This window comes from Calonectris borealis, chromosome Z, assembly GCF_964195595.1.
Source record: "Calonectris borealis chromosome Z, bCalBor7.hap1.2, whole genome shotgun sequence".
In the NCBI taxonomy this organism is placed as follows: domain Eukaryota; kingdom Metazoa; phylum Chordata; class Aves; order Procellariiformes; family Procellariidae; genus Calonectris; species Calonectris borealis.
Genome location: NC_134352.1, coordinates 28177336 through 28202022, shown reverse-complemented (window position 1 = coordinate 28202022; position 24687 = coordinate 28177336). Strand labels below are relative to the sequence as shown.

General features: G+C 42.5%; 1 protein-coding gene across 4 annotated transcripts; it reads left to right on the top strand.

Moving 5' to 3' along the window:
* Positions 1 to 1229: 1229 nt before the first annotated feature.
* FAM174A (family with sequence similarity 174 member A) lies at positions 1230 to 22856 on the top strand. 4 transcript variants are annotated; one of them, XR_012671105.1, is made up of 4 exons: positions 1259 to 1695; positions 16903 to 17037; positions 17144 to 17256; positions 22384 to 22856. XR_012671105.1 is itself a non-coding variant. In XM_075138439.1 (3 exons), the coding sequence occupies exons 1-3, from the start codon at positions 1418 to 1420 to the stop codon at positions 22403 to 22405; spliced, it is 435 nt and encodes a 144-aa protein (XP_074994540.1). In that variant the 5' UTR covers positions 1230 to 1417; the 3' UTR covers positions 22406 to 22856. The 4 variants fall into 4 exon arrangements, 2 of the variants coding, with proteins under 2 accessions (XP_074994540.1, XP_074994541.1); XR_012671106.1 differs by lacking the exon at positions 22384 to 22856 and adding an exon at positions 21321 to 22377; XM_075138439.1 differs by lacking the exon at positions 17144 to 17256 and having other exon boundaries at positions 1230 to 1695.
* The last annotated feature ends 1831 nt before the right edge of the window (positions 22857 to 24687 follow it).

Here is a 24687-nt window from a genome sequence, read left to right as displayed (position 1 = left end):
CAGTTTCACCCTTTCCAAATCCTGTCTCATTGTCTGTGTGACACAAAACCTTGAACTTGTTTTCCCAGTTAACTAACAGCTAAACTTGTTAATAGCTTATTAACTACTCACTGTTGAAATTATCTATATGTGATTTTACAGGACCCAATACGATAGATAAACTGAAAAGTTTGAGGCCTCTGGGATATCAAAAAAAGTCTGCTCACAAAATCTGGTTGTTACCCATTTTACTTCAACTGCAGAAATATTACTGTACATGACTTCTTTGCCACTCTGGTATTTTACCCACTTCCCTCTACACTGTGACAAATGAAAAAGTGCTCACTGCCACTGTGGATTTCCTCTTTTTCCATACGCATATCTGACCTCTGAAAGCCTTGCTGTAGTTTCCTGTTCACAAAAAAAGAGCCAAAGAAAATAATCTAATAATGGACTCTAACAATTGAAGGATTATCCTACCAGAACAGCATTTACTTCAGGAACACGTCACACAACCGTAATAAGCATCGCAGCAGATTCACTCTGTACAACGCGTTGACCTAAGTCAGGGTCCTGTCTCTCAGGTTCATGAATGTCCACTAGCTTCGTAACTAGTACCAACTGCTCCACCACCTTCGGTCATGGTTTGCTGAGGCACAACCACTTTCCTGATCTTTCCACCATTTGACCTCAACTGAAGCAAAAACTGTAGTCCAAGTCTTCAGGCCCTAACATTTTCCAAACCCTCCTTTTGCGTATCTTTTCTTAACCATTTCACATGAAGGCTTCATAACAGAAAAGCCGGGCAGATCATGAATCTGACACCTCACCACCAGATCCTTAACGTCTGGCCATTACGACTGAGAAAATGAACGTCCCTTACTGGTTTGACCTACAAAAGTGACCTCCAAGTTCTGAAAGCCAGAATGCCACCCAACAGCCAGAAGGCAGAGCACGCTGCTCTGGGTGCCACCGTCTGCAGCCACGCCTCTGCGCGCAGCCCACCCATCCAGCCCACGCAGCCCCCATCCCGCAGACGCCCGCGGGGCCCGGCAGCTGGCGGGCCCGGCCACACGCACAGCAGCTCAAGCGCTGCCGCGGGGGGGCGCTCAGCGGGCCGCTTGAGCGGAAGGCAGCACGCTGCAGCGCCGGGTCGCCGGGGTCCCTGGCGGGCGTGGGGAACGCCCGCGCCCTCTGATGTACCCGCCCTCCGGCTCCCGCCCGTCCCGGCGCCGTCCCGCCCGCGCCCCGCCCTGCGTCACGTGACTGCAGGCGAGAGCGGGGCTGGGTGCCCGCCCGGGCTTCCATGGCAGCGGCGGGCGCCTGGCGATGAGCGCTTCCGCTTCCGGCGGCCAGACGGCGGCAGGGCCCGGCCGCGCTTAAGCAGGGCTGGGTGTAGGGGGATCGGGGCCCGCGCCGGGCGGGAGGAGAGCGGGACATGTGGCCGCTGCCGCTGGCCTGGCTCCTGGCGGGGCTGCTGCTGGCTGTCCGTTGCGGGGAGGCTGCGGCGGCGGCCCGTCCCCCCCGGAGTGCCGCCACCGCCTCCTCGCGCCCCACGGAGGTGGCCGGCGGGGGCGTCACGCGAAGCAGCAGCAGCCGCCTGGCCGAGGTGTCGGCGCCGCCCGAGCAGGGCCAGCCCATGACCCAGCGCGCCCTGTCTGTGCTGGTGCTGGCCAGCGCCGCCCTCATCGTCTACTTCGTGATCCGGACCGTGCGGTGAGAGCGGGGGCCGCTCCGGCTGGAGCGGGGAGCGGGCGGGCGAGCGGGGCAGGCGCTGTTGCCCCCTCCAGGCTACCGTGGGGAGGCAGCGTGCCGCCGGGGGGCCGGCGCCTGGCCTGCTCCTGCCAGCGCCGCGCCGGGCCCGGTCGGTTGTGTTGGCTGTCAGGGTCCCCTCGCTCCTGGCTGGGGCCGGCGAGCAGGGCCTGTCGCCGCTGCCTGCGGAGAGCGCCGCCGGCTGAGGCGTTTGGGAAACTCTCGGCGCCGCCTCCCCGCCGCGTATGGGCCGAAAGATGCTCGGTCGGGCTCTGCTCGCAGTGATGATACCACTCGTCACTGTCGGGCTTTTCCTGGCTCCCTCCTGTTCTCTTCAAGTGGACTTGTCACTAATGACATCCATCAGTCTACCTGAATTTAATTTTGTACATTCTGTGGGTTATTTTTGTCCTGTTTGCAAACTTCTGTCACGCTAAGCTGCCGAATTTGTCCATCTCCCCTTCTTTGTCAGTAAACATCTTTCTTTTGTGCTTTCTTTTTCATTAAACTTACCTGTTACGTGCTTTCTTAAGAAAAGGGCCCGTAGAAAGCTTGCGCTACTAGTCAGCTGCCTTTATGTTTCTCATGGAAACTATTCATTGCATAACTCTACGTGCTTTTACAGTTAATTACAGTGTTTGTCACTGTGTTTTGTTTGTCCTTGCAGTTTTACTCTCTCTCGTGCTTAAACTGTGAACTCTTCTGGGCAAGGCGGAAATGTGTAATTATGCATAAAGCATATTCATTATGCAGTGAGTTCTCTATGAACTTTTCATTGTAGTTAGATATATTGATGATTAATATCCAGTACCTTCACCATTTATTCCAGAAAGGTACTTGAAAGATGGTGGTCTGTGTGGGGCACTTACTAAGACACGCAGTCCAAGTAAACCAGGATATCCTGATTGCTCCATATTTAAAGTTTAGGTACAAACCTCCCCGTTTCCTTTTGAAAGATTTTCTCAGGAAGAAACCATACGTATTGTTACCAGACATAAAAGCTTCGGTGATTTTTACAAACTTTCAATTGGGTCACCTGCCTAGGGGATGAAGGGAACGCATTGGATGTAGTTTTTCTGGATGTTAGTAAGGCATTTGATACTGTCCCTCACAGCATCCTGCTGGACCAGTTGTCCAGCTGTGGGATGAGCAGGTACTGTGCTGGGTGATGAACTGGCTGAAGGGCAGGGCTCAATGGGCTGGGGTGAATAGGGCTACATCTGGCTGGCAACCGGTCACCACCAGTGTTTCTCAGGGCTCAACTCTAGGGCCAGTCCTGTTCAATATATTTATCAGCCATCTGGATGCAGGAGTTGAATGGACCATTAGTAAGTTAGCTGGGAGGTGCTGTTGAGTCTCTTGAGGGACAAAAGGCCTTGCAGAAGGATCTAGATACATTGGGAGCATTGGGCAATGATTAATGAGGTGAAATTTAACAAGTCCAAATGCTGGACTCTGCACCTTGGGATGGAGTAACGCTAGGCACAAGTACAAACTGGGAGAGGAATGGCTGGAGAGCAGCCCTGCACAAAGAGATCTGGGGGTGCTGGCTGACGATAAGCTCAATATGAGTCAGCAGTGTGCCCTGGCAGCCCAGAAGGCAAATCGCATCCTGGGGTGCATCAAACACAGCATAGCCAGCCGGTCAAAAGAGGTGATTATCCTGCTATATTTAGTGGTGGTGTGGCCTCACCTTGAATGTTGTCTGCAGTTCTGGGCCCCACAATTTAAAACCAATGTTAAGGTCCTTGAATGCGTCCAGAAGAGGGCAACAAAGCTGGTGGAAGGGCTGGAAGGCACGTCCTGGTGAGGAGCGGCTGAGGACTCTGGGTTTGTCTAGTTTGGAGAAAAGGAGGCTGAGGGGCGACCTCATTGCTCTTTCTACAGCTTCCTGAAGAGGGGAAGTGGAGAGGGAGGTGCTGATCTCTTCTCCCTGGGCTCCAGTGCCAGGACACCTGGGAAGGTTTAGACTTGACAGTAGGAAGCATTTCTTTATCGAGAGGGTGGCCAAACCTTGTAACAGGCTTCCTAGAGAGGTGGTCGATGCCCCATGGGCTGTCAGTGTTTAAAAGGCCTTTGGACAATGCCCTTAATAACATGCTTTAACTTTTGGTGAGCCCTGAATTGGTCAGGCGGTTGGACTTGATGATCATTGTAGGTCCCTTCCAACTCTGTTCTAACAGAAAATACTCTGTTCTATTCTAGCTTGATATATACGCACCCTTCAACTTCATTTATTCAGAGGGAAGATCTGTAGTTTTTCTCCTGGTTCCAGCTGGGACAGGGTTAACTTCCTTCCCAGTAGCTTGAGGGGTGTGCTGTGTTTTGGGTTCGGTGTGAAAGGAGCGTTGATGGCCCATTGATGCTTTGGCTGTTGCTGGGGGATGCTTGCACTGGGAGGGGGGAGCACAGCCAGGGTGGTGGACCCAGCTGGCCAATGGGGTATTCTATACCATGTGACATCATGGTCAGTATAAAAACCAGGTGTGTGGGGGGGCTCGCCCCCCGTTCGTGACACGCGGTCGGTGGTCGGTGAGCGGTTTTGTTGTGCATTGCCTGCTTTGTGTATTCTGTTATTGTTGTTGTTCTCATTGTTATTATTACTGTCCCACTTGGTTTTATTTCAATTATTAAACTGTTTTTATCTCAACCCGGGAGCTTTCCTACTTGTGCCCTCCCGATTCTCTCCCCCATCCCACCAGAGCGGGGGCGGGGTGAGTAAGCAGCTGCGCGGGGTTTATTTGCGGGCTGGGGTTAAACCACGACAGTCCTTTTTGGCGCCCAACGTGGGGCAGGAAGGGTTGAGATAACGACAGATTATTTAGAGCATATTAAGGAATTTGTCTGGTAACATATTAATTTGTTCTGCACCATGCTCTTGTTTTTACTGTACCTGTTAAAAATTGGAGTTGGGTTTTGTAGTCTGTTGTGCTCTGCCGTGATTAATGATGTTTTGCCTGGGAGATTTGTTACTAAAACTCTGGCATTGGGGGTTATTTGGTATTTGGGATTCGTAATGAAGCCGTTTCTGCATTTCGGGTACCACCTCATGGAGACCATTAGCAATTATACCTTTTCCTCCGAGAGATTTTTTATGGAGGAAATAGAGAATGGCAGCCTCGCTACCTTTCTCTATGATGTCATCTCCTTTGTTAAAATAACTTGCCAGTACCTTGAACATCCCTGGGTAGTTAAGATACATCTATTGGTACTCCTTGGGAACATTGTTGTGGTTTTATCCAAGGTTAGTAAGCAATTTAAGAATGTCATCCAGAGATCTGCCCCAAGGCTGGATAGTTATGAGTGGCAGGGCGAGTGGGATAGCATGGGCAAATGCCTAGGACGGTGGGCACCGGCAGTGTTCTGGAACTTTACCCCTGAGCAAGTGCAGAACCCTGAAAAATTAGTAGAATATTTGGAAGAAGTATGCCGTCACCCTGGCCATTCTAGGGAGACGCAAATCACTACAATGTGCTGGGGCCTGGCCCACGCCTACCGAGCCCTGTTTAACACCACTCAGAACCCCCAAGGGGAAGGAAATGTCTCTGCAGCTGATGACAAAGCAACAGGCCCTGTGGCTACCCCACCCCCCACGGCAAGCACAGCGGCTCCCTCACCCCCCAGGGCAAGCACGGCAGTTACTCCGCCCCCTGTGACAGGGAACCAACCCATGCCGCTATCAGTCGCCCCTATACAAAAAAGAAAATGCACAAGAAAGTCATATCGTCTAGTAAGGGATGAAGATGAACCAGGGCCATCACGAGAACAGGAGGAGGAGGAGGCAGAACCCGTAAATGAGATGGTGACCACCCGATCCCTATCTCTGGGTGAGCTGCGAGATATGCGAAAAGACTTCAGCCATCGTCCAGGCGAGCACATTGTCACCTGGCTGCTCCGATGCTGGGATAACAGGGCCAGTAGCCTGGAATTAGAGGGTAGGGAAGCCAAGCAGCTGGGATCCCTTTCTAGGGAAGGGGGCATTGACAGAGCAATTGGACAAGGGGCACAAATCCTCGGTCTCTGGAGGCGACTCCTGTCAGGTGTGAAGGAAAGGTATCCCTTCAAGGAAGATGTTATATGCCACCCAGGCAAGTGGACCACCATGGAGAGAGGTATCCAGTACCTGAGGGAATTAGCTGTGCTGGAAGTGATTTATGATGACCTGAACAACGAGCAGTTATCCAAAGACCCAGATGAAGTCAAATGCACCCGATCCATGTGGCGGAAGTTTGTATGGAGCGCACCAGCGTAACATGCAAACTCATTGGCAATAATGACCTGGAGAGATGGAGAGGAGCAAACAGTGGATGAACTGGCTGGCCAACTCTGGCAATATGAAGAAAGTCTCTCTTCCTCCCTATGGGCCTGTGTCTCTGCTGTGGAGAAACTGTCTCAGGAGGTCCAGCAACTCAAAGAGGATATGTCCTGCTCCCCACCTGCACGGGCCAGTGTCTCAGCCATTAGGAGCAAACGTCCCTCTGCTCAAGAGAGGAGACATCGTGGGTACACACCCCGGGGCACCCTGTGGTTTTACCTGCGTGACCACGGAGGGGACATGAGGAAGTGAGATGGAAAACCTACCTCAGTCCTACAGGCACGGGTACATGAGTGGCAAGGAAAAACAACCACAAAAGGGGGTTCTTCCAGGAAAACTGCTGCTCCAGTCTCCAGTGAGCAGTTCCCCAGACAGAGTAGAAGGGCTGATTCCACTTCCGACCTTAACAAAGGGACTTCTGATTCATACTTACAAGAAGTGGATAGCAAATATGATGACCAGGACTAGAGGGGCCCTGCCTCCAGCCAGGTGGAAGAAAGGGACAACCGGGTTTACTGGACTGTGTGGATTCGATGGCCTGGCACATCAGATCCACAAGAATATAAGGCTCTCGTAGACACCGGTGCACAGTGTACATTGATGCCAACAGGCTATAAAGGGGCGGAACCCATTTGTATTTCTGGAGTGACAGGGGGATCCCAAGAGTTAACTGTGTTGGAGGCGGAAGTGAGTCTAACCGGGAATGAGTGGCAGAAGCACCCCATTGTGACTGGCCCAGAGGCTCCGTGCATCCTTGGCATAGACTACCTCAGGAGAGGATATTTTAAGGACGCAAAAGGGTTCCGGTGGGCTTTTGGTATAGCTGCCCTGGAGACGGAGGAAATTAAACAGCTGTCCACCTTGCCCGGTCTCTCAGAGGATCCTTCTGTTGTGGGGTTGTTAAAGGTTCAAGAACAACAGGTGCCGATCGCTACCACAGCAGTGCACCGGCGGCAATACCACACCAACCGAGATTCCCTGATCCCCATCCATGAGCTGATTCATCGACTGGAGAGCCAAGGAGTGATCAGTAAGACTCGCTCACCCTTCAACAGTCCCATATGGCCAGTGCGAAAGTCTACTGGAGAGTGGAGACTAACAGTAGACTACCGTGGTCTGAACGAAGTCACGCCACCACTGAGTGTTGCCGTTCCGGATATGCTGGAACTTCAATAGGAACTGGAGTCAAAGGCAGCCAAGTGGTACGCCACAATTGACATTGCTAATGCATTCTTCTCCATCCCTCTGGCGGCAGAGTGCAGGCCACAGTTTGCTTTCACTTGGAGGGGCGTCCAGTACACCTGGAACCGACTGCCCCAGGGGTGGAAACACAGCCCTACCATTTGCCATGGACTGATCCACACCGCACTGGAACAGGGTGAGGCTCCAGAACACCTGCAATACATTGATGACATCATCATGTGGGGCAACACAGCAGAGGAAGTTTTCAAGAAAGGGGAGAGAATAGTCCAAATCCTTCTGAAGGCCGGCTTTGCAATAAAATAAAGTAAGGTCAAGGGATCTGCACAGGAGATCCAGTTTTCAGGAATAAAATGGCAAGATGGACGTCGTCAGATCCCAACGGATGTGATCAATAAAATAACAGCCATGTCTCCACCAACTAACAAAAAGGAAACACAAGCTTTCTTAGGCGTTGTGGGTTTTTGGAGAATGCATATTCCAAATTACAGTCAGATCATAAGCCCTCTCTATCACGTGACCAGGAAGAAGAACGACTTCAAATGGGGCCCTGAGCAACGACAAGCCTTTGAACAAATTTAACAGGAGATAGTTCAGGCAGTAGCCCTTGGGCCAGTCCGGGCAGGACAAGATGTGAAGAATGTGCTCTACACCGCAGCCGGGGAGAATGGTCCTACCTGGAGCCACTGGCAGAAAGCACCAGGGGAGACTCGAGGTCGACCCTTAGGGTTCTGGAGTTGGGGATACAGAGAATCCGAGGCCCGCTACGCTCCAACTGAGAAGGAGATATTGGCAGCATATGAAGGGATTCAGGCTGTTTCGGAAGTGGTTGGTACTGAAGCACAGCTCCTCCTGGCACCCCGACTGCCGGTGCTGGGCTGGATGTTCAAAGGGAGCGTCCCCTCTACACATCATGCAACTGATGCTACGTGGAGTAAGTGGGTTGCACTGATCACACAACGGGCCCGAATAGGAAACCCCAGTCGCCCAGGAATCTTGGAAGTGATCACGAACTGGCCAGAAGGCAAAGATTTTGGAATATCCCCAGAGGAGGAGGTGACACGTGCTGAAGAGGCCCCACCATATAACAAACTAGCAGAAAACGAGAAGCAATATGCCATGTTCACGGATGGGTCCTGTCGCCTTGTGGGAAAACATCGGAGATGGAAGGCTGCTGTATGGAGTCCCATACGCCAAGTTGCAGAAACTGCTGAAGGAGAAGGTGAATTGAGTCAGTTTGCAGAGGTGAAAGCCATCCAGCTGGCCTTGGACATTGCTGAATGAGAAAAGTGGCCAGTACTTTATCTCTATACTGACTCATGGATGGTGGCAAATGCCCTGTGGGGATGGCTGCAGCAGCGGAAGCAGAACAACTGGCAGTGCAGAGGTAAACCCATCTGGGCTGCTGCGTTGTGGCAAGATATTGCTGCCCGGGTAGAGAACCTGACTGTAAAAGTACGTCATGTAGATGCTCACGTACCCAAGAGTCGGGCCAGTGAAGAGCACCAAAACAACCAGCAGGTGGATCAGGCTGCCAAGATCGAAGTAGCTCAGGTAGATCTGGACTGGCAACATAAGGGTGAATTATTTATAGCTCGGTGGGCCCATGACACTTCAGGCCACCAAGGGAGAGATGCAACATATAGATGGGCTCGTGATCGAGGGGTGGACTTAACCATGGACACTATTGCACAGGTTATCCACGAATGTGAAACATGCGCTGCAATCAAGCAAGCCAAGCGAGTAAAGCCTCTTTGGTATGGAGGACGATGGTTGAAGTATAAATATGGGGAGGCTTGGCAGATTGATTATATCACACTCCCACAAACCCGACAGGGCAAGCGCTACGTGCTCACCATGGTGGAAGTAACCACAGGATGGCTGGAAACATATCCTGTGCCCCATGCCACCATGTGGAACACCATCCTGGGCCTTGAAAAACAAGTCCTGTGGTGACATGGCGCCCCAGAAAGAATTGAGTCAGACAACGGGACTCACTTCCGAAACGCCCTCATAGACACCTGGGCCAAAGAGCACGGCATTGAGTGGGTCTATCACATCCCCTACCATGCACCAGCCTCCGGAAAAATTGAACGATACAACAGGCTGTTAAAGACAACACTGAGGGCAATGGGTGGTGGGACATTCAAGCATTGGGACACACGTTTAGCAAAGGCCACCTGGTTAGTGAACACTAGGGGATCTGTCAGTCGAGCTGGCCCTGCCCAATCCAAACCCTTACGTACTGTAGAGGGGGATAAAGTCCCTGTTGTGCATATGAGAAATATGCTGGGGAAGACAGTCTGGGTTGCTCCTGCCTCTGGCAAGGGAAAACCCATCCGTGGGATTGCTTTTGCTCAGGGACCTGGGTGCACTTGGTGGGTGATGCGAAAGGATGGGGAAGTCCGGTGTGTACCTCAAGGGGATTTGATTTTGGGTGAAAATAGCCAATGAACTGAATTGTATGATGTTAGTTATTACATAGTACTGTATGTCATCACTTCTATGGTTACCATATGCCATATTAACAGTATTACAGTAAGAATCACTCAGATTAATGTAGGATGAACTCCGATGAAACTGAGCAAGGTGCAACAATGATAGAACCGGATGAGCGCCCAGAACTGGCCTCCGCATGCAAGAGCCCAACACCACGCACCATGTCTCCTGCCCTGCAAGACTGTTATGACAGGTGGAACCCGAAGTCATGGACTACATGAACTCAACGGACGTTTTAGAGGGATGGCCCATGGACTGAGGGAATGATATCTCTGTGTGTGTATATATCAAAAGGCAGGGAAAAGTAGCGGTGACTAATTGGAATGTATGGGAAAATGTGAGACCTGGGCATGATGTGGATGGTATAGAATAAGGGGTGGATATTGTCCTGGTTCCAGCTGGGACAAGGTTAACTTTCTTCCCAGTAGCTTGGGGGGTGTGCTGTGTTTTGGGTTCGGTGTGAAAGGAGCGTTGATGGCCCATTGATGCTTTGGCTGTTGCTGGGGGATGCTTGTACCACCGGGAGGGGGGAGCACAGCCGGGGTGGTGGACCCAGCTGGCCAATGGGGTATTCTATACCATGTGACATCATGGTCAGTATAAAAACCAGGTGTGTGGGGGGGCTCGCCCCCCGTTCGTGACACGCGCAGCGGTCGGTGAGCGGTTCTGTTGTGCATTGCCTGCTTTGTGTATTCTGTTATTGTTGTTGTTCTCATTGTTATTATTACTGTCCCACTTGGTTTTATTTCAATTATTAAACTGTTTTTATCTCAACCCGGGATCTTTCGTACTTGTGCCCTCCCAATTCTCTCCCCCATCCCACCAGGGGGGGGGTGTGATCGAGCGGCTGCGTGGGGTTTATTTTTGCTGGCTGGGGTTAAACCACGGCATTTTAAAATAAAAAATAACATTTTTCAAGTTCTGGTAAAGATTTTACCTGGAAAATCTAGCTACTCCTGATTCAGTAAGGTAGCAATATCTTCCCTATCAATTTCATACATTCTGATAACGGTATGACTTTTCTGTTTTCAGACCCATGTGACTTTCTTTGAAGATGGTGCCCTGAAAACACATTTTCAAGAAAATCTTGTGCAAGCTGATATAACTTTGCTAATCTGGCTAATACTTAACTTCTCTCCACGTAGGAGATGAACTTTGGTTGGGAATGGTTATGTAAACTATAGCAATCTCCCATTGGCCTTCTCAATTGATACTGTTAATGGTACGATTTCTCTGTCAGGAAAAAAAAATCTTAAGTTCATTTCTAGCTTTGTATGGGGACTTGTTGTTTGAACCCACTGATTATAAAGGTTGAGCTGCTTGCACCTCTCCTCCTGGTACACAAAGAAGCTTCATTTGGGAGGTATTGTCAATGGTTGTGACAACTGAAATGGACAATCACAGAGTGGCAGAGGCTGGCAGGCAGCTCTGGAGAATGTCTAGTTCAATTTCCTGCTCATGGCAGGGTCACCTATAGCAGGTTGCTCAGCTCTTGTCCAGTTGAGTTTTGAATGTCTCTAATGATGCAGATTCTACAAACTCTCTGGGCAACATGTCCCTGTGTTTTACCACTTTCACAGTAAGAAAGTATTTTTTTTTCTGCTGATGCTGTTATTGTTTTTTGGTTTTCCTCAGTCACATTGGTGAAAAAAGTTTTTATTGTAGTGAAGCATTAGTCTTCTGGAGTCCCTTGGACTGGAGGTCTTGCTTGCACAGGCTTGTTTTGCTGCAATAGCTAATTCTGCCAACTACAACAGAACTTTTTGGCTTTTATGGATTTTTATTCCGGTATATATTAAACTCCTTTTATAACTCCTTTTATTTTCTTGCAAAGAATAAAGTATGTAGCACCAAGATCATACAGCACGTCCATCAGAGCTAGGAATAAGAAAACTGAGACACAGTAATGCCTTGTTCAGTCTACCAGTATAGTTTTATTGCCTTTTTTGCTTCTTAGTTTTGATACTTAGATAAAATACCTCATGTGTGTGATTGCCCTTCATCATGCATACAAAGGCTAAGGTTACAATTCATATGTCCTTTTAGTTTTTCTCCCCATTACTCTGTCTAGAGAGTTTTGTCTTTTTTAACTTAAAGCCTATTGCAGCTAAAGGTCTTATTCCATGTTGATGTAGGAAGAAGTGCATGCCCTTAGATCTTAGGTCTTTCTGAGATGATGAGAAAACAGGTGTAGCAGATGAGGTGAAATAGCTTTTTTTCTTTTTAGAGAAAAGTGTACTACATAATTTGGCATGCTAAGTAAGACATCCAAAATATGTTTCAGTATGAATTGTGTATCATGATTTTAATTTAAAACAAATTTCTAGGAAGTTATTTATAAGCCTTATGAAGGGTAATTACAGGTGTGAAATCTGAAGGCATGCTCATGCATGTCTTTCACAGAAGAAAGGCTCAGTTAGCTTCAAGTAATAACTTTATGAGAACACGTTTTGTAACGACATAGCTCATAGTTCAGGAAAAATGAGTTTAGTTAAAAATATGCATTAATGGAGAATGTGAATTAACTATACCATATTTTGTAGCACAAGGTATGAGAAAACTTTCGGATGGAACTTTCCCAGCACTGGGTCAACTCTAGGACAGATAAAACTTAGTTCTGTCACACAGGTTGTAACCGAACTCTTTCATGATATTTTTGCTGAGCTGTGAGTGTTTCCGATAATTTAACCACCTATTTGAAAGTAGTCTGTCTTTGGAACTATTGAGCAAGAAACTCTGAGACTTTTGAGAAGGCATATACTGACCCATAAGTAAGACTTGTCTGGACGTTGAGGTGATGGGAGAGCTGCAGTTTCCTTGGCACATACTTCTCAGAATCCTCTAAAATATTGTGAAGCTGAAGGGTGACAAGTTGGGGAGGTTGGTTTATTGTAGAGTTTACTAACAGGAAAAAGCTTCTAGTGGAAAGGCAGGGTGATTAGCAATTGCTACTTTATTGAACTGATCTTGTTTAAAGTGTTTGTGGCTTGCAGCAAGGGTAGTACCTTACACCTGGACAAATTACGATAGTGTAATATAGCTTGTTTGTTCTCCTCTTATATAGGTGGAAATGACTATAGGAAAATGTCACTTTGTGCTAACATTTCTTTTTAGCATTTAGAGACATCTCTATGTTAAGCTTGCAGTTTGCAATGAGTATGCCATAGATGATGTATGTAATCATGATAGAGATTCTATATATGTATTGTGAGTCCTGGTCAATCTTTTATTAATCTATGTAATTCTGTTAGACCAGTGCTGCTGTATTTGTCAGTCTTCTTTAAGAAAAGGTATTGCTGATTATGCTCCTAGAGTGGTGCCTCAGTCACGGCACTGATACAATATGGATTTATCCCAGCCTTTTAAATTTAATTTAAGTTTCTTGAATTTGCATGGAGTGGAATCATATGACAGTAGAATGAGGAAGTCTTGAACTTTTTGGAAAGCATTTACAGACTTGATGCATAGAACTAGCTTCTCTGTGTGATTATTATCATTGAAAAGCCATCTCATTCGAGAAGAAAACCAAAAATCTATTTTCTTTTTGATTGGCTAGGTTTTTCTCTAATGCATGCAGTGTTTTTTTCTCTCTGGTACAGTCTAAGGACAGAGTAGATTGTCTCAGGCTATGTTTGCATCTCTTGTTCAGGATTTCCCTAAAAGAAGGTGAAAGTTATTTGGAGGCTGGTTAAGTTACATCAGCTTGTAAGCAGCCATTATCCTGCAAATCCTACAGCACTATGTTCTACACAGAAAATACACGAAAAGATCCTTGGAAAAATACATTTCATACAATTATTATGCTAAATTAATTTCCTGGATGGAATTAAGGATAAGTATTGCTGTGACCCTTTTAGTTGGTATCCGATTCAGGTAAGAATTGTGTTTGAACTGTCTTTGTGCTTAGAAGCAGTTTGCCTTTTCTACGTGAAGTAGTATTTGACCCTGAAAATACCGCAGTTTCTCGAGATATACCCTATCAATGTGTTGATACAAAAAACTAAATCAATGAGTGGTCAAGACTTTGTGTCAAAATGAAAATTCTTTCATGTAGGTGTACCTTGCCCTGTTGCATTTTGCTTTTTAATGATTCTTTTGCCACTGTTCGGTGCAGACATGTTCAGAAGAGGTTTGTATTTGATACACCAGATGAGCATTCAAAAAACTTACAGATATGTAACTGAGAATATCTTTTTGTTCATGGAAGTTCTGGGATCTAAGCTAACATTTAACTGCCTGAGATGACTGAGATTTTGAGACTTCTGTCAGTAGTCAGTTTTGGAATTGTTTCCCCCCAAAAAGAAGGTCACATGTTATGTAGTGACTGTTTCTTTACCTTACTTTGTGGGTTTTTTTAACTCTTCCCACTCTGCCAGGTCCCTTGCAGTTTTATGTTTCTTTAGTCACTGGATGTTCTTTAAACTTGACCTGTTGTTTTGCTTCAATTCTTGTTTTCTTAACATACTTTCTGCTTTTTTTTTTTCCACAACGTTTTTTAGTTTTCTCTTATTTAGCTCTCCTCTTGGTTTATAGTCTATTATCTATGCCATCTCTGATGTTAGTCAGATAGTATTTGTTCATATTTGCTTGTGGATTCCTCTACTACTGTATTTGAGGGAGGATTCGGTCTGAGCATGTAGAAATATAACATTAACTTTTTATGTACTTTTAAATCCATTTTCATAACTTTCTCTTATTAGACCCCAAGGTATCCGTAGTAACTATAAAGGTAAAAATTATCCCTGTTAAGTTCATGAGAGGCATAGAGAGCGCTACTGACTTTAATGAAATTGGAATTTTGTCCTAGGTTTTCTTCCTAACAGTCATAGCGTAAAAGGTTTTAAGTTAGTTTTTGTTAACACTCATGACACTACTCTAGTGTCATAGTTACGACCTTATATGTATGTTGCATAAGCATCTCCATCCTTCTAGCTTTAGTCTTTTGACTAATCTGTGTATAGAGAAAGTTTTCGTGTCACAATTAATTCTTTTATCCCTTTTTCAACAGGATTTGTTTGAATCTAGAAATTGTGCCAGTCTTGTGACACAATTTTTTTTGCATTATCTGCAATCTGGACATTTGCTATGACTGTCTTAGGTTATTCTTGACTCACAGTAGCGACTCACGTTCCTTTTTACCTCATTAAGTAAAAAAAGTCAAGGGTATAGTAAGATTGATAGAAATATTGACTATACAAATAGCATGAACTGCCTCTCCTTCATTTCCTATTTTATTTGTGTTCAGAATAATTTCTAGTCTGTTAGAATATCTGGGAGTGCTTGTCCTAGTGCCAATTCCTTAGCTTCTACTTCAGTAAAAACAAAGCAAAAGACACAATATGTATGAAACAACCATATTTTTCATCACACTTTCATCTTAAAGTTTTAGAATTTTCTTCTACTTGGTGCTTTGAAGTATACAACTTCTTTCTATGTTGAGGACTAAAGGCCAGGTGAAATGAAGGAAGAAAATGGAAGGAACTTTGTCTTGAACCGAAAGGTGAAATTTGCATTTTTGTTATTAGCCTTAGCTTTAAACAGTGAAGTTAGGTACTTTAAGTTGTGCTAAAGCATTTAAATGCCTGGCACAACAGTTACTGCTGTTTCCAGAGTTGATTTGTCCATGCTGATTATTTCTTCTTATAATATCAGAAGTTGGAGCACTTTGAAGAAAGGTGTGTATTTTATACCCTTCCCATCCTAACAAGGTTACACTTGCTTCTCAATTCCAAAAAGAGGTCTGATTCACTGGAGTATAGTCTAAACCAAGACTGGATGCTGCTGTGTGGTCTTTCAAAGTTGCCCTGGTGTGAAAAGGTGAATGTTTTTCCACGTTGCATATTAAAAAAAAATTCTTTAAGCACACCAGAGGTCAGGACAGAATCTGAAGCTGAGAGTCTCAATATCGTATTTTATATCTCTTACAAGGTGATTAAGGTGGTGCCTCAGTGTGGGGCAGAGAGGTGATTATGCGCAATATAATAATAGTATAATATATTATACGTAGTATGATAGTACATACTGTAGTAGCATAATACATTATACATAAATAATCTTTTTGATTATTAGCTTTGAAATACCCAGTATTGAAGTTCCTGAATGTTGTAAACACGTTTCGTAGACACCTAGCTTGGGTTTGTAAATTCTGGAGTTTCTAAAAGAAAGAGCTACTATCACCTTTGAGTTTAGCACTAAATGCCTAGAAAGCAGATTTTTTGTTCTTTTAAGTCCAATTGCTTTCATGTAGCTGCTGTTTGCTAGTATACAGTAGTTGAAAGTGGCTCAGTCAGCATTTTGTAAACAAACGCCTTTGCATAGTGTTTGCTGAGTGGGTAGGGATCCGAGTTCCTGGTCCTCAAAGACTTGAGCAAGGCATATTCGATGCATATAGGAATAGTGCTGCAAAGCCAAACAGAATGATTCAGTGTGCGTAGTGCTTACGTGGGACCCTGGGCCATGCAGAGAAGCCACAGAAAGTGAGAAAAGCAGATGCAAACAGTCTGTTCATCTGCGATAAGCACTGTGCCTTAATCCTGAAATGTGGATCACTGCCTTTTCCATCCGCGTTTTGTGAAGCATACAAGACATTGACTCTACAAGTTCCCTCTTATTCCAAAGTGTAATTGTAAACAATGTTTTTAACTTGATAGCTAGAAAAGACTTCACAAATGATAATAAAAAGTTTCAATGTCACCCATGACTTGTGTTACATTTCTGCTGTAGTTTTGTTGAGTTTCTCTCTGATTTGATCTGCTGTTTTACAGAGACGCGTAAAACACATAGAGAATATGTAGCAAGACAATATTTTTCTCATTGTAGGATCTGCTAGAAGTATCCTTTTGCATGTATTTTTACCTGGCTCTTGCATTTAGCTACCAAGTGCCTGTTTAGACTTTTTGTAGTCACTACAGTAATTCCGTATAAAACTACAGATGATGTTCTTGTTGGCCTTAATCATTTCATGTAAACTCTTGACACTTAGAATTGTCTGACCTCTGAATTTCATAGAACTAAGTGTGGACATCTTACATATGCTAAGTTTTTTAAAATTTATAAGTATCAATATAGCTGTATTTTAAGGAATAGTTTTCTTACATTGTTGGAATAGAAAGTAGAGAAGAATTTATAGAACTTAAATGTTTTAAAATACATTTCAGGCTCAGAAGGCGAAACAGAAAAACCCGAAGATACGGTGTTTTGGATACAAACATAGAAAACATGGAGCTGACCCCATTAGAGCAAGACGATGATGATGACGATACAACACTGTTTGATGCCAACCATCCTCGAAGGTTTGTATATAGAAGCTGAATGTACTTCTAGCAACAGAAGTGAAGGAGTATGGATGATAAGCAGTTTCACTGAGAAAGCTCACTACTGTGTTTCATATGCATGTAGTTGGAGAAGGGATGTCAAGATCACTTGAATTTTAAATGGGCAAGAATTTAGTGGGCAAGAAGATAAACATCATTTGTCTTCAACATGTGAATTCCAGAGAAATGGAGAGGAAGGTAGGATATTTTTGTTACAAATACAGTGTCATTATTGAAGCTTTTGTTGAAGTCGACAACTAGCTTTTACCTTTCTCTCTCTTTTTTTTTTTTTTTGAATTTTGGAGGCTCCTCAATTTTTCCTGTGTATTCTCTCTTATGAGTTCTGCTTCCAGCAGCTTCATTCCGCTTTCTCGTTGCTGAAGTAGTCAGCAGTTAGTTGATAATGATCCTGCACCAAGTTTTAGATTTGGTACTGCTGCACCTGAAGAAAGGTTCATATTCTTAAGTCACTCTCTGAAACTATGTAGATACAGGAAAATTTTGTTATATTTTCCTATTGTCCTTACACTTAAACATTATGATCAATTCAAACTTAAACTTATGCAATTCAAACTTAAAAAAAAGTTTTCCTTACTGAGTAATGATGTCACATTGCACATGCAAAGGCATAGTAAAAAATTTGATAGAATTGTCTTAGTGAGGATTACTGTCAAGTATCAGAAGAGAGAAAATGATGAATTCTGCCAGTCACAGCAGGTAATTGATTCAACACTGTTTAATGTGAAACTGAATTAGTCTCAAGCAAAATTCAACAAATGCAATACGTGATGTCTCAAATGAATTAAAAGTTTTGGAGTAGTAAGTCAGATGTTCTGCTGTTTGTTAGGAAACAACTTTGGATGCAGTCTGGAACATGAATTGAAAGGTTCAGTCTTTTTTAACTTTGCCTCCTTAGGGGGAATCTTTCAGATTAAATTTTGTTCATAAGTCAAAGTCGCTCTTTCCTTTTTCTGTCCCCCATATGTTAGAAGAAACTAGTTGGAATGTCTCCACTTACCGCTCCTCTGTATTAGAGAGTCATGTGGGAGTTACGGTTACCCCATGTTACTAGTCTTGTTCCAGTATAAATTATGCCTATTATGTGATAGGTAATTGTCACATTATATCCAGGAATTTCCTCGATGTCTTTCCTAGATCTTTTAAGTTCTCTTGTAACTCAGCATACTTATTAGACTTCGAGGTATTTGATGGCCAGTTAACATGATACTTCCTCATAAATGTTTGTCTACAGGACTATCAAGTAACCTTTTTACTAGGAATGAACATGATAATATGGCTAGTCCTCATTAACAAACAGCATTATACAATTAACAACAGTATTGTTGTATTCATGTTATAAAGGTTACTTCATACTTTTGTATGCTTATTTGGAGACTAAGCATGGTTGTATTTGTTGTTAAGTTTCAAGGAGCTGATTATGTGTCAAGAGCAGTATTTATCTAAAGGCACTGTACTATTAATATGTTAAATAGGTATATGCACTGTGTCTTCCAGTGCAGAGGAGACTGTTAATAAGTGGTATTGAAATATATGTCTTACGCATGTGGATAGGTGTTCTGATTTTTTTGATTGCTTATAATAACTTCCAATTCACCTATTTTGGAAATTTTGTGGGGATTGTATTAAGCTTTTCAGACACTGAAATGGCAGCATGCGTCTTTTTACCCTACTCTTTTACCTTATTAGGTTGCTGTCTAAATTTAGTTCACATTCTACAGATGAATTTAAAATTCCCAGCTTGAAGCTTACTGTTTATTAAGATAAACAAGATTATATTTTTGAAGTCTAAAGCTACAAAAACACCCCAAAGTGTCAAAGTGATTGTGTTTGTTTCTTTAAACTTCTTTGCATACCTTAAAATAGAAGCAATGAAAACCCTAGAGGGAAAGTTCACTAAAATAATATCAGAGGTTTTCAGAGTGAGGATTTCTGATATTTTTTTCCCTGTACATTTCTAAACACTTCAGTTTGAGGGAGAAAAAATTTTTATTCAAGTATTTTATTGTAGAAGTATCTAAGATGCACAGTAGTTCTAAATTGTTACAAATCCATTTTGCAATTATAGCCTTGCAGCTGCTTATGGAGTAACCAACATATGTAAAGCAGATAGATACCATTCTTACCTGGTTTACATACTTCAGTTATTTCATTCTTGGGTATTTCATTCTTATCCCTGACAGGATGTATAAGGATGAAACAAAAGTGAAAACAGTAAGAAAAGAAGTATGGTTTAGACTGAGGTCCTTATTTTTATTTTACTTTTCCCTTTTTGTCACACAAACATGCTAGGGTGATGCTGAGGTGTATATATGCTTGTTAACTGCCTGTCAATCTAAAGAGACAAACCTGAGAACTTCCAAAATCGAAATAGAGCTGTACCAAGGATCCTATATATTTCTATCATGGTTATTCAATCAAGTAGAGCACATTCTATTCATTCCCCTTCAAAATTTATCTTGGAAACTCATATTCAATGAAGTGGTTGTCTTATGGATTGCCCTGTCTCTGGTCCCAATATGGATTTTTCAAATTATGTCCTAAATTAATGTTTTTGCCACTACACTACTTACGGTTCTGTGGTTGAAATTAATTTGGTTTATGATTAAGAAATTAACTTGCATTAAAGCAAAACTCTTTATAACTATAGACAGCATGCTTTGAACTGCACTTGCCCTTAACTGTGAGAACTACAAAAAAATTCACATTAGTGTTGTAATTGGGAACGCCCCCCCGCTCCCCAAAAAGACCAAAAACAGAAACAAAACAAAATTAAAAAAAAAAACCAAAACAACAACAAAAAAAAAACCACAAAAAAAACCCTGTCCTAACTTCCAAATGCTCTTTAAAGTCCTGCAGCAAATCATCATTTAATTTAGCTATACCAGGCAATTTGGAAGTATTTGAAAGTAGATTACTGATCCAGACCATTTTAAAGATAGTCCTTTGGATGACATATAGTACAAATAGTTTGAATACTTTAGTAGTGTTTCATTTAGCAGATGGCGTAGCTATTGTAAGATAAATCAAGTATTTATTTTAATAGATACAGTTCCTCACACACTGTTGTATCTTGTTGATGAAAGAACTTCTGCTAGATAAGTAGTATGTGATTTTAAAAGCATCAGCTTCAGCGGGAAAAACAATACCTGATGTTTTGGTTCAAGTCCAAAGAGCCGAGAAAAAGTGGAGAGAGAAGTGGCATGTAATGTTTGAACATGTCATAGTCTGGAGTAAATACATAGAGTGATGTAACTTGTGGCGTAGGCACAGCTTTATTTCTGCCTTATGGGGCTGCAAAATGACCTCAAATTTGATGTTTGCTCACAGAAGAGATGATAATGTTAACTTCTCAGTCAAACTGCAAGAAAGTAATTGTATTGGAGTAACTGAGTGATCTAACCAAACAATTTCAACATGTTTCTGTTAACTTGCTGAGGAAAACTGACTAAACAGATCAGAATTAATACCTTCAGAAGATAGTAACTATAGATCATAAAGGAAGAAGATGTTACTGTTGTTCCAAGATAGCTCAGAAAGTAAGTGCTTAAATTATCAAAATCATTATTTTGATATTGGGAGCTTGAGAAAACAAGGACTTCAGTTATGTTTAGTCAATAATTTGAGTATATTCCATTTATGTATATTGAGAGCTTGCACTCCACAAATCCCTATAAAACAGCTTGATAAAATGCTGTCCAAACTTTGCAAAGCAGTGGCATTGCTGGGAGGGAAGTTTGAAAATTAATATAGAGTACCTTAAAAAAAAAAAAATTAAAATCCTTAATTGGGAGTGTGCTTTTTCAGTTAATTTCTTTCCCCTTCTTTTAACTAAGTCTTTTGAATCTGCATTGAAGCTTAGTAATCAGTCTTCATATCACTACTTAACCAAGAATGACCAAAGGGAGTACAAAATGTACAAAGTAACCAGCTGAGGACAACTTGATGATAATGATACTCAAATATTCTCAGGAGAAGTCATTACACTGTGTGCTGACATTTGCAGTAATTCAGAGGTACGGTTGGTTTGTTTTTTTTAAGGTAGCATAAATATGCAGTCAGACTTGGAGCAACTGATTAGGGAACAAAAAGGGGCTTTTAATGGTTTTTGAGTTTAGTCCTTTGTTAAGTAAATCACAGTTGCTGTTTTGCTTAACTACAGTCAACAATCAGCTTATTCAGTTCATAAATTTCTTACCCTCATAACTTATACTAAGGCACTAAAAAACTAAATGCTGTTACAGGAAGTTCTAATCTACATGTTCTGGTGGGTTCATATACATTTGTTATGGATAACAAATTACATAAGTATTGTTTTATATAGAAAATAGTTGTCTTTTTCCTTCTTTCTTTATGATCTGCTAATAGGCTGCAGTAGTATCCACTCTGCTTTCATTTTTCTTGACTAAAACAGTTGAGCTTTTTTCTTAAGGTGATGCTCTACAGCACAGTATGCATATATTAGAAATCCCTATTGGCTTGTTTAGGATTAGCTGGTAAGTATTTGACTCTTTCCAAGGCTAGGCAGAGAAAGTGGCTTCTTTCCTAAAATCAGCATAGCAGTGTTAGTATACTGGTGTGCTGATATGGTTATTATTTTGAGTGTTGTTGCTGTTTTCTTTCAGAACTATATGAAAAAAGGTCCACAATGTCCTCTGTTGTAACATAGATGTAATTTACGTGTACTCCCACTGTCGTCATCACTCATGTAGCTAGTCTCTGTGCCTCTTCCCTTTGGAGCATCTTACCTGAATGGGATGTTTCAGCCATTTTGTTCAATAGCATGCTATTGCATGTCAAAGTTTGAAATTCTAACCTTTGGTTTCTCACCATGCAACTTTGTCTACATGTAAACTGAGGTACAGTATCCTAACATCACATCTTTGTTTTTCGAAGGAATATCACACTAATAGTTTACAATCCTCATTAAATCACTTTACATACACACTACTTGCTGCACTGCAAGGCGCAAGGAATAGCATGTTATTCCAGTTATGGAATGCTACAAAGAGTTACCAAAGTTTGAATAGAAACTCAGGAGCCTTGGAAGTTTAAAAATATATCCAACATGGTAAAAACCCAGTTTTTTTGTAAGCAAGCTGTCTTTCTATTTGGGAGGTTTAAATGAATGGAGTTTTATGGCACTTTGCTTCACAGTAATATGGTAACTATGAGTTTTTACAAATTTAATAATAAAATGTTACATCTCTGTGGGTTTTTCATAATGTCTGGTCTTCAAAAATGTAGGCTAAAGCTCCCCTTGAAACAGGGCATTTCAGATTAATGCATCTGTTTCTTCTGTTGTAGAGAAGTACGTGCCTTTCAGTGAAAGAACTTAATCTTAGAACCAGAGAAGGAGACTGCTTCATGGGAGGAATAAGAAGCAAGAGGGTATGCAAGTTGGGGGGACTAATTTAATTTGTGTATATTATGGCATCCTTAATTTGTTGCAATAAATACTGTACCAATTTGTTGTACTTTTTTGTATATAGAGGATTCTAAATGTAAAGCCTATGGAGAGAGAGTGCACTAAAATGAAGACCTATTTGGAGGGGAGGTTACTTTTAAAACAGGGTATTTTTTGCTTGTTACAAATCTTGTATGCCATAAATGCGGTATACACTTTTTCTACAGTAGTCTGGAATGTTAACAAATTTTTTTTGCTGATATTAAATTGCAAGTGAACATAGCCTCTGTGGACTTCTCAGAATTATTAGAACTTGGTTTTAGTTGAGGAGATGCTTTACCCTTTACAAATAAAAAGCCAAACTACTGCCTTTTGTGTTGAGACTCTTTTTTAAACTGAATTAACATGTTTTATGTAAACTTTAGTGAAAAAATAAAAACTGTTTACAGTGTTCCTAGCATTTAGCGTGATACTTCAACACTTTATAGGTTTTAAGGATATTAATATGATCTTGTAAAACAGTACTGCAACATCTTTTTGCTGTTAAGACTACTGATGACATCTATTGAGTCAATTTTTTTGTGAGGTCCGTCTTCAACTTGTGTGAACAGATTGTTGCTTGCTGACTTTGGGATGGTGCTGGTATAATCCACGTGGTGTCAGTGTTCAGACCCATGGTAAAGCAGAGATAAGCCTTTGGGTAGCCTTGTTTACTTTTGTACTCTTTAAACAATCTAAGTCAAATACTAAATTTGCTGTAGCTCCAAAATGGAAAAAGTGACATCAGAAGCAGCTGTTACTATGAAATGAGCGGCAACATTCACATGAATCTAGTTGGTATCCAGCAGTTACATTTATTCTTAGGTAGTGCCATAAAAGTTAATAGAACAAGCTTTAAGACCTGGAAGACCTAATTTTTTAAAAATGTGTTGCAGTTTCCACAGGAATCTTGATAATGCAGACAAATGTTCAAATTCCCGTTCATTAAAATTACTGTGTAAATTTATTGCTAATTCTGTATACATCTAGTATCGAGGCATAAACTTGCTATAGCAGTATTGGTGGGGCTGGCTATGTTTCCTGAAAGCTCCTGTGTTATGGGCTACAGGGAAAGAGGAATTATCTTTCCTGCTTCTTCAGTCCCCTCTTGGTGTTTGAACAAAATACGAGTACCTTATTTGTCTTTGAGGTTATTTCTACAGTGATGGGGCGGGGAGGGGTCGACTTTTTTAACCCTGTATCAGCTGATTTGCCGTACTGAAAGCTACTTACTTTGCCCTAGCAACAACTCAGATAAAGTCCGAAGTAATGGATGCCAAATCAGCCTCCCAAGGTAATTTTCATCTACAGTTGCCCATGTGCCGCACACAGCTGGGAGATAAGTTGTATTTACAGTAAATGCAAGTCTTTATTTTGCTTCCTCTCCTTCTGTACCCAACTTTTTCTGTCCATATTTAAAGATAAAATTGAAATGAAAACACAGCACTTCATTCTCAGAGAGGCTTAGTTGGGGAATCTAGAGATGTATTGAAGAATAGCTGTGTCATAGGCTGCAGTGAGAGAACAACAAATGATAGAAGGCAAAGCATGTTGCCTGCCCATATAAAAGTGTTAAAACTAAACATAATTGCAATCTTTCTTTAGATTTTAATTTTTCTAGCAGTGGCACATGTTAGCCCTAGCAGTAGAGACTATCTTCCTGACATCCTAGAATTAGTTGTTTTAATTCTGTAGAATCTTTCTAGGCTTCGAGCTGAATACATCCTGAGGAGCTGTTACACTAAGCACAGATACTTGAGCTGTTTAAGTATGTTAGAAACACTGGTAATGCAAACAGTCAGTTTGTAAGCTCTTGTGTTTCCTGCAAGTAAATCTTGACATTTTCCTGGAGAAAAAAACAAAATAGAACAGGTTATTTATGTTTCTAAGCAAATTTGGGGGGGGGGACACCCAACAAATTTTCCAAAAAAATTATGTGGGCTTCTTGAATTCATGCCTCCAAAATTATGAGGATCTATTTTGTAGGACAAGTGTCTATGAAGCAGTCATACAACTGATAATAAGTTATGACAGTTTTATTTTCTGGTATGCCAGATACTATGTGGTCCATGGTGCCAACTTCCTCAGCCTTGTCCAGACCATATCTAATTTCAATAGCTGAACTGGCTCTCATTGCTTTTGCAGACACAAAATTAGTCAATTGT